The sequence below is a fragment of the Polistes fuscatus genome, unplaced genomic scaffold (assembly GCF_010416935.1).
Source record: "Polistes fuscatus isolate 324 unplaced genomic scaffold, CU_Pfus_HIC Scaffold56, whole genome shotgun sequence".
NCBI classification, from domain to species: Eukaryota; Metazoa; Arthropoda; class Insecta; order Hymenoptera; family Vespidae; genus Polistes; species Polistes fuscatus.
Window position 1 is genome coordinate 69749 of NW_025113136.1, and position 10908 is coordinate 80656.

At 42.5% G+C, this 10908-nt stretch overlaps 1 protein-coding gene across 1 annotated transcript; it reads right to left on the reverse strand.

Moving 5' to 3' along the window:
• Positions 1–498: 498 nt before the first annotated feature.
• Positions 499–1008, reverse strand: LOC122522757. Its single transcript, XM_043644030.1, has one exon. The coding sequence runs from the start codon at positions 1006–1008 to the stop codon at positions 499–501; it is 510 nt and encodes a 169-aa protein (XP_043499965.1).
• Between the last annotated feature and the right edge of the window lie 9900 nt (positions 1009–10908).

Below are 10908 nucleotides of genomic sequence, written 5' to 3' on the forward strand. Positions count from 1 at the left end.
TTTGCCTGTAGCCAGGCCTTCGAAGAGTTGACGTCGAACCTGTGTTTAGCACCACTTGCTCCAGTCTAGACGCCACCTCCATGATTCTTCTTCCTCTAAAGTCAGGTCTGGCTTCCCCCCATTCGAGAGCTTTGGCATTGAGGTCTCAAGCCGCAATGAGATCTTCTTGCATTTCCCGCAGTGCATCTTCCAGATCGTCGAGCTTTGCCTGAATTTCGTCTATCCGGTCGTTTGGGGTTATATATACGCTGACACAAGTAACCGACTTGTGTCTAACCCAATCGTAACCGCGTCCGGATCCCTGATCCGAACCGTGTATCTGTCAGGGATCTGATATTCAGATAGCCGCGGTGCCTAATTCGTAGGCGTTCCATCCAGCTCCTGTCCTATCCTGGTACTGTTCGCTGATAAGAACAATATCTGCTTGTTTCTAAGAACATAGCTGGGTTAGGAGGTAGTGAGCCGTCCTGCTCCTATTGAGGTTACCTTGCATTACTCTCATCCTTTTTTGCTGGCTCCTGCAAGAGCCTCCCAGAAGGCTGTGCACGCTCTTGACCCGGCTAAGTTCTTCTTCAGATCTGCGTCGTTTTTGGAGCACAGGAGGCAAGTAGGCTCGCTGACTTTACAGTCTTTGAGCTTTTGCTCCGTACCCCCGCAGAAATAGCAGAGCTTACTGCGATTGTTGCCTTTGCAAGAAGTGCTATGATGCCCATATTCAAGGCAGCGGTAGCATCGCCTTAACTCCGCTCCTCGCCTTACTTTGCAGCTAACGAAGCCGACCAGCAATCGGCCGGCCTTTAATAGCTTCGCAGCTGCATCTTCCTCTATTTTGACGAGAGCCAGGCGTTTCTGCCTCGCGTTGGGGTTCTTCAGTCTGACCTCAGCTTTCCCTGAATAATCCGATAGGATCCTTTTTAAGGCCTCCTCGACGTCGGCTAAAGATGTGCAGTAATCGCAGTCCTTAATCTCCAGCGTAGCTCTAGGGACCAGTTCTGTGATACTGCTCATTTCGCCTACTTCTTATCTCAGGATTTCTGCCTTTCTTCGATCTTTTGAGGATGGCTTTAGGAGGCTGCGGCGGACTTGGCTACCCTTTTGTGTTAGTCAGTATCTAGCACTGAGTAAGTTTGTGGGCGCTGAGAATCGTGTGAGGGTCCTCGTTCCCTCATTGACCCTTTCTCGAAATTCATACATAAATTCAAGGCTGTCAATGATCTCCCGCACCTTCAGGAGCCCTTGCTTGATAGCGTTGTTCACGTTAGGCTGTCTCGTCACAGCTGCTCTCATGTCAGCAAGAAGGGACCTCGCTTGCGCGAGTTTCTCTCTCTTTCCATTCCCTGGTATCCCCTGCGCAGGCTGAGGACCTCCATTTTTGTTGCTTTGGTCAGCGGTGCAACATCCGTTTTTTCCAATAGTTTTTTCTTGTGTTTTCTCCATAGATATGTAGTGTACTTCCCTCATTGACATCCTGATATTCACGTGGGTGCAGCGCGTTGACGCCAGGAGTTTCCACGAGAACTGCGCCATAAGTATCATCCAGCGACATCCCTTTCGGGCAGCGTCAACGTATCCGCTGATCCTCGTTACCCTGCTGTAACCCTGGCAAGGGGCCCTTTCAGGTTGCTGACATGCGGGCCAGATGAGTCCTGGTTTTTTTAGGGAGGTTGTACTCCTCATGGCTAGGGCACCGATAGCGCCACTCGTCGAAAAAAAAGTAGCACTCCTATCCTCCCCTTGGGGGAATAATTATAATATTAATAATAGTAATAATAATAATAATAATAATAATTATATAATAAATAATTATATAATGTTATAATATAATAATAATATTATTATTATTATTATAATTCCGTGTCGGGTAGCTGGTCACGCATCGGAAGCCTCCCCAGGTGGCGGATAGGGGAGCGCCTTCCAGATATGGAAGGTACCAAAATACTTCGGAGTGGACAAAAATCAGGCAACACAAACACACACGAACACTTACACAAACACGCCCGTATTATTATACAATATGGAGACAAGAATGTTCAGGGTCCCTATAAACGGATCAACCCTAGAGGGCGAATGATCAAGGCAACTATATGCGAGGCCCACCGAAAACGCGAATGTGCGGGATCCCTATAAACGGGCTCTCCCCAAAGACGAATGAATGTACCGGCTCCTTTCGCTATCGGCACGGGCACACACACAAACGCACACAACATACAGAGAAACACTACACACAATCGGATGGGATTTCAGGGGCTGTGCTACGTTCCGGAGCAGTTCGGGGAGGTGCGACCCCGAGAGACCAATAGCAAACAGGAACAATAAATAATGAAATGCACAGACAAAACAATAAATTACCTCAGGTGGTAAACATAATACAGGGACAATCCACTCAGGGCTTCGGCCGGATGAAAGCTCCGGCGGCCTTTGGCAGCGGCATTGATTCTGAGGGCCGCAGAATGTGCAATAATCTTACAACGAAAACGGCGTCGATGAAAATGGATGTGGAAAACAGAACTGACAAAACGATACCGAACTTCACTAGAAGGAAAAGGTAGGCCAGCTTTTCGAGTGCGGGCAGCGGGATGAGCATCGATTTGGCTCCTGCCGCTCTCGATAGCGAAAAAAGACCTGGAACAGAACTGACAAACGTTACGGTACAGAAAGACATGAAAACAACAGAAGTACTGAAGCTTATACGAAATACGACGTCGAAAATGTGCAAGGCAGCAATAGTTCAGAAAAACATGAACTTTACTGTAAAGAACGGTATCAAGATGATACTAGAAGCTGCAGACGCAGCGCTGCATAACAATACGAAGGCAGTCTCATTAGGACACGATACAGAATACGAACAGACAGAGGCAGAGACGGTGACAGAAATGAAAGGAGGGAAAACGCCACGGACAAAGCGAAAACGTTTGGCGAACGCGACACCGCAGGGGCCCTCTCGGAAGCGACTTCCGAGAGAGGAGCCGACGGAAGAGTGGAAAATAGCAACGAGGAAAAAGTTGAAACCGGCGGACCAGAAAAAGAAAACGGTAGAGACTAACGGGAACGCCCAGACCAAGAAGCGCAAGCTGGCATACAAAAAACGGGGGACGGCGGTGCTTGTCAGACCTGGGAATAAAAGTACATACTCTGACATAGTACGGAAAATTCAGACGACTGTTGACCCAACGAAAAGTCACGTGCAGGTTACGACTCTAAGGAAAACAAAAAAAAGAATGTGTCTGCTTAAAATACCGACAGATAAAGACAGACAGGAAAAATTTCAAAACGATTTGCAGGAATCGGTCGGGGACACGGGTAGTGTAAAAGCTGAGATTTCCAGTGTACAACTAGAGATCGTGGATTTTGACTGCGTTACTACTGAAGACGACGTAAGACAGGCCTTGTAACAGGAAACGGGACGAAACGCGGACTTTGGGTTCACATCTTTGTCCTAACAGGAACCAGCAATATATGGCGTTGATCGAGCTTGAATTGCACGAGGCTGGGGTGCTGCTTGCTAACGGACGGATCGGGATTAAATGGGTGCGTTGACGTGTCCGGGAACGACTATCCGCGACGAAGTGATTCAGGTGTCTGGGATACGGACACACAAGAGCAAATTGCTCAAGCGTGAACACGACGAAAAGCTGCAGAAAATGCGATGAAACGGGACATTTTGCCGCGGACTGCAAGAACGTGCCGACTTTCTTTCTGTGCAATGAGGCAGGGCACGGTGACAAGGCGCAACTCGCGGGATCTGACAGCTGTGAAATTTTCCGGGAAGCACTGGAGGAGTGTAGAAAACAAGCAGGAAGATGGACTGGATAATACAGGGAAACCTGAATAGAAGCAAGACAGCAGACATTCTACTTCCCCAGATAGCCGACGAACATGACGGGGACATACTGATTCTAAGCGAACCGTATAGGACAAAGACAATACTTACATGGATCAAGAACGAGACCGAGATAACAGCTATATGGGTGAGAGGCGCTGCCCGATCACGAATTAAAGGTCGAGGAGTTGATGACGACTATGTCTGGGTCAGGGTCAGTGCTGTCACCTACGTTAGCGTCTACCTAACGCCTAACTGCACCTCAGCGGAATTCAAGAGAATGGTGGAGCTCCTCGAGGATGGAATCAGGGATCTATCCGGAGACGTCGTAGTTGTGGGAGACCTCAACGCAAGGGCGATCGAGTGGGGATCGACGGGGACAAACAGACGCGGACAGCTACTGCTGGAGATGGCCGCAAGGCTAGACCTAGTCGTAGCAAACACTTGGAACGAACCTACATACAGACGACCAGGGTTAGGCAACTCTTTACCTGACGTTACTTTGACATAAGACAGATTGTTGACAAATGTTAGGCGATGGAGGGTGATCGAGGACTACACAGCGAGCGATCACGAGTACATAGCCTTCGATATAGCAGAACCGACAACAACGACACAGACAAGGACCCATCACCCCTCGCGGTGGAACGTTAACAAACTGGACGTACAGAAATTTTCGGATTAGCTGGCAGCTGCATCAGCCTCGATAACCAAAGTTCCCCCGGAGCTGATTGGCCGGCAAAGGACGGAAAGACTGACAGAAGAGATAGCAAAACTGACGGAACAGCTGTGCAATAGCACAGTGCTGAAGAGACGAAACGTACGATTCAGAAAGCCACAGTACTGGTGGACGAACGAGATAGCCGAGTTACGAAGAACTTGCTTGGCGAAACGACGACGGGTCACAAGGGCTCACGGAAGACCTGAAATGGTGAACTTCCAAGCCGCCTATAAGACAGCGCAGAAAGCGCTAACAAAGCCTATCAGAGACAGTAATACATGGTGCTGGAGGGAGCTCTGCGAGGAAGTGGACCGGGACCCCCCGGAACCGGATACAAGATTGTAACCGGGAGCTAAGGGCCCGAACTCCTCCGGAACTCAAAGACGCTGAAACCACACTACGGATCGTTGACGGACTTTTCCCGAAACACCCGACACGCACGGACGAGACGGTCGACGCAGAGAAACCGGCTGTCCCTATTTTTACCGTATGGGAGCTCATATGAGCATCCAAGGCGATGAAGGTAGGAAAAGCGCCGTGGACAGACGGAGTAGCGGAAGAGATTATTCGGCTGATTGTCATACTGAGGCCGAGATATTTCTTGACCTGTACAATGAGTGTTTGACGACAGGGACTTTAAGCGATCGGTGGAAGGTGGCGAAATTTGTACTTATCCCCAAGGGTAATAGCGATCCCAGCACACTGTCGGCCTACCGGCCGCTGAGCTTAATTAACACGACAGGGAAACTATACGAACAGTTACTGAGACCCAGACTTACAGACGCGATTATGGCTGGAGGTGGGCTATCAGACAGGCAATTCGGCTTCAGAAAAGGTCGATCAACGATTGGAGCGATCAAAAAAGTGATCGACACTTTTAGAGACATGGTCATGGCTATGCAGCGCGGTCAATAGTGCTAATGACGACACTAGACATACGAGACGTTTTCAACTCGGCGAGGTGGGTAGACATCCTGAAGGCGCTGAGAGGCGATTTCAGGGTCCCCTCATACTTAATCCGGGTAGTGGAAGACTACTGGAAGAAACAGACGAATAACTTACGAGACTACAGAAGGACAGATAAAGAGACAAATAACCGCAGGGGTCGCGATAAGACCTATACTTGGATCAGACTTCCAGAACGGAGTATACGACATCCTGCTAAGACTGGAGCTCCAACTCGACGTGTTTCTCGTTGTTTACGCTGACGACGTGGCGGCGGTGATCGTCGAGCGGACCCCAGAGCTGACACAGTATTAGTTAAACTAGACAATGAGACGTGTTGAACAGTGGATGACGGATCATGGACTGCAACTTGCAACAGAAAAGACGGAAGTCTTGTTACTCACAAGGAGACGGATACAGACGATGACAGTCGTCCCCCTATGACAGTTGGGACTGACGAAATCGTGACCAGAGTGGAAATCAGGTATCTAGGGGCAACCCTGGATACGAAGCTGACCTTCTGGCCTCATATCAAAAAGACTACCCGGAAGGCAGCAGAGAGGATCGCATCATTAAGCCGCCTGATTGCAAACACGACTTGACCGAGACCGGGGAAAAGACGACTATTAATGACGACGGCCCATTTGATTCTGCTATAAGGCGCGGAGATCTGGGCAGACGCCCCAAAGACCAAAAAATACTACCACGCAATGATGGTGGTACAGAGACAGGGCTCACTAAGGATCGCCTGCTCCTATTGGACTGTTTCTGCACAGTCTGTCCTGGTAGTTGCGGGTGTGATCCCCGTGGACCTCCTGGCGTTCGAGCGCAAGAGGATATACGAGAGGGGCGCGGAAACGAGACGGCAGGACGCAGTAGTGACGGAAAGACGCAGGACGATACAAACGTGGAAACAACGATGGACGGACGTAACGACAGACAACTGGACGAAACGGCTGATAAAGGACCAGAAACCGTGACTTGGGAAGGAGTTCGGACACGTAAACTTTTACGTTACCCAGCTTCTAACAGGACACGGCTATTTTAGACGGTACCTTTACAGTATGAAAAAAGTACAGAAACAGGACTGCAAATACTGCGGAAACGAACGAAACGACGCGGAACACACGTTTTTCAAATGCGAACGCTGGACAGCACAGAGACGAAGACTAGAAACGACAGTTGGAAACATCACTCCAGACAACATCGTCAAGGTGATGCTCCATACAAGAGAGTGGTTGCAACTAATAGCCACATACAAAGAGACGATACTGAGACAGAAAAACGCAGACGGCTGCTTCAACTGAAAGAACAGAAAAACAGACAAAACAGACAACGAGCAGACAGAACGAACTGACGTACACAGACAGATCCCCCAACACAGAAGAAATATCAACATTGTACCTGGTTGGGGGAAAAACTAAAGGAGATGGCGGTTTAGTGGATAGGCTTCAGGAGTCCCACATATCCACCAGCTGGGCTGGTGGAATCCATTTACTGGATTCCGCAACTTCTGTTCTCCTTTTTGTGGGATCTTTGGATCACTCAAAAAGAAGAAAAAAAAAGTAATAATAATTATAATATTAATAATAAAAATATGTAATCAATTGTGATAGGTAATCAGTAATTAATTATAAAATTATAGAGAGTGTAGCATAAAAGAAGGAAAAGTATTGTGCAATGTGAATATATTGTGATTGTTTTGAAATTTACTTCTTTTTCAATACTAAAAAATGAGCGTAGCTGAACGAGGATTTTCTTTTGAAATTCGTGAGGCACTCAACGTAAAAACAATTTAATTACCATTCGTAAAGATTATAATTCTTAGCGTATATTCGAAATACGCGGCTTAATCATTTTGAAATACTAAAAATATAGAAATTTTTCCCAACTTTTTCCCCGTTTTCCCCACTTTTCAAACCGTTGCTAAGCACGCCTTGCTGGGCCTATTAAACAAAGAAACTCGTCCTATTGTTTCACTGGACGATGACGACGACACGTTTTAGATAACCACAGAAGAATTTACACAGAAAGCGACGAACAAAGTGATACAAACTAGAAGCGAAATAAGAAAAGTATAAGTATTTCTTATACTTTCATAAACGAGGCGAACCTTTTTGTTAAATCCGTATACAACCAAAACGAGCATAAGTTGAGATACGTGTTCAATCTTTTGTTAAAACCGCAATTCCTTATTATATTTAAATTATCAATCAGAGCTTTTATGCTACAAGGGTTTTTTCTAACGAGCCAACATAATATTATACTTTGTATTAATTTAACCAAGTGTTTTCCTTTATTCATATTTGTTGTTTTATTTTAATAATTTTTTTAAAATTTGTATTAAATTTAAATTCTATTATATTTTATATCTTTATTTTAGAAAATTTTTTATTGAAGTTATGTTTTATTTTATTTACAAATGTAGAGTATACATTGACATTCGGGAAAATTGTTGTTGTTTTATATTGAATACTATAAAGATGGAAAAGTAAATGTTTTGTTTCTTAAGTTTTCAGATTCACTAAAGATTGGCCATTAAATCGTACAGAAAGTTGCTGGACACGTTGCGACTTAAATTAATAAAACAATAGTGCCGAACGGACGTAGATCTTCAACTATTCTCCTTAGCAACAATACAAAAATTAAGATTAAGCGTTCATATTTATCCATAGTTTAAATTTATTTATTTATTATAATTATTGTTAAAAATTTATTTATTTTCTTGTAATTATTTTAAATATTTTAATTTTGAAGTAATTAATATACTATAATCTCTTGCAACTTTCTTAATGACCAGGACCAGTGAACATTTAAATTTCTGTTTAAGTTTTCGAGATGCCTAAAACTAATGCACAGAAATGTAATGAATATCGTCTTCGTAGGAAAAGGAATGAAGAAAATAAGGAAAATAAGGAAAACATGATGCACGCTAAAGCAAAACGTTGTAGTGTTCATTAGCTGCGAAGAAAAATTACTCAAAAAAAATATGAATAACCTGCGAATGAAATTTTATGAACTCCGTCAACATTTAATTTACTTTGTGAACTATCGGCTAAGCTTGTTATTACCGAAAACAATTAAATAATTAAATTGTCACAGCAATAACTAATATTATTGATAATTATTTATTTTTTTTGTTGAATCTTTATTTTTAGATGTTATTTGAAAGTATTTACATTTATTTTATTTGACATTTATTTTACATTTATTTCTTCAAGAAAACCAATTGTCAGCGAATGGAACTTTATGTAGCCTATCGACTTCGAATTTACTAGTAACTTCTGAACCATCGGTTCTGCCTATGATTACCGGTAAAAATTTATACTATTTAATATTCGCAGTAATAGCTATAAGTAAGTACTGTTAATTACTATTTTTGAACCTATACTTCTTTTTATACATTTCGAAATTTTTTCATTATTTTTTACATTTACTTTTTCAAGATGCATCGTTGTCTACTGCAAAAGATTACAATTACAACTATATTACTGTGCCAGCTGACGTGCATATGGAAAATTCTTCTATTCCGTGTCATCATCGTATAACTTCAAAAAGAATTGATATTGCAAATTGATATGGATTTAGATCCTTCTTTACCATATACCAATTATCATCAATTTAAACGAGCCCATAAGGAATTTATACTAAAATTCTTAGATAATTAATTTGGGCATCTATGTTTAGAATGTAAGAGATTGTTTTTTTTTTTGAAGTTATACTTCTTTTGGCGCGTTGGGGAAAATGTAATTGGGAGTGATTTTGTTCCGACCGTCAGGAAAAACGACACCATGAAGTTTGTCGGTATTTAACAACGCGCGGCAAAGCGATTTCAAGTATACGGCATGAAGTTGTCTTCTTTTCTTCTTCCCCTTTTTTTCTCAAGCGGGTCACCCATCCAAATACTAATCGTACTCTGCGCTGCTTTACTTAAGTGACAGAAGCGAGAACTAATGCTGTAACCGCGCCATGGCTGTTGACTCCTGAAGTAATTCGATATATCTCTCTTATATTTAGTGTGGACTGATATCTATATTTTGATATTTTCTTTTTCTTTTTTTTATTCTTTCTTATATATATATTAATTAGTAATTATTTTTTTTTAAGTTATTTTTTTTCTTTGAAGTTTTTTCTTGAAGTTATTTTTGAGGTTATTGAGGTTATATTCGTTTTAGTACGGCAAAGAAGTGTAACTTCTTACGTGCGTACATAAGTACACACATCAGTTTTTTTTTCTTCGTAATTATAATTATATGAATTTACAATCAATTCTTAGCGAGAATTATGAGTAATATAAGATGACGTGATACATTGACATGAATTGTAAGTATAGAAAACATTAAAATGATGAGCGTAAATATATGTAACTTTTACTAATTAACGTCGTTAGATTTTAGGTGAATCTTACTACAAGATCCGTAGGGTAGAATCTTTTCAACCTACGAGTTAGATTCGAGATTCCCAGCAAATTATTTGCTAGTGGATTCGTGTGTTTAGATAAACGAATGTTGTAGCGATCGATGAAGTTTGCAATTTCTTCTTTTACTGTAAGCATCCTTAGATCTCTATGGATTCTTTCATTGCTTATATACCAGGGGGCATTGCAGATGCAACACAGGATTTTTGATTGGAATCTCTGTAAGATTTCTTTATTTAAGTTACCAGCATTACCCCAAAGTTGGATTCAATAGGTACATACTGGTTTTAGGATTGCTTTATAGATAGCAAGCTTGCTATCGGGACTTAACTTAGATTTTCACCCAATTAGCTAATACATATCTCTTACTTTTCCCTTCAAGTAGTTTGTTTTTGATTGGATATGTTGTTTCTCCGTCAATCTTTTATCCAGTATCATTCCCAAGTATTTATTCGAATCTTTCATTGGTACTTCTGCCCCATTAATGGCCACTGGGGGACATGTGCTCTTACGCAGTGTAAATGTAACATGCGCCGATATAATTTCGTTTATATTGATGTACCACTTTTTGCAACATCTTTCTAGAATATGTAGGTGACGTTGTAAGATATCAGTCGCATTTTGAGGATTGCTGTCAGAAGCTATCAGAGCTGTATCTTTCGCAAATGTAGCTGTAGTTATCTGGTCATAGGTTGGTAAATCTGCTGTGTAGATTGCGTAAAGTAAAGGCCCGAGTACACTGCCTTGCGGAACACCGGATAAAATAGGATAGGCTGTGGTGAGTTGGTTTTGATTTTTGACTATAAATCTCCTGTTTGTGAGATAGGACTTAAGAATCAAATAAAAAGGATATGATAGTATTTTTTTTAGTTTGTAAAGCAGTCCTGTGTGCCAAACTTTGTCAAAGGCTCGCCTTATGTCCAAGAATACCGCTGAACAGTATTTTTTCCGTTCTAAATCTTGTGATATCATTCTAGTTATGCGCTGAATTTGCTCAATTTTTGC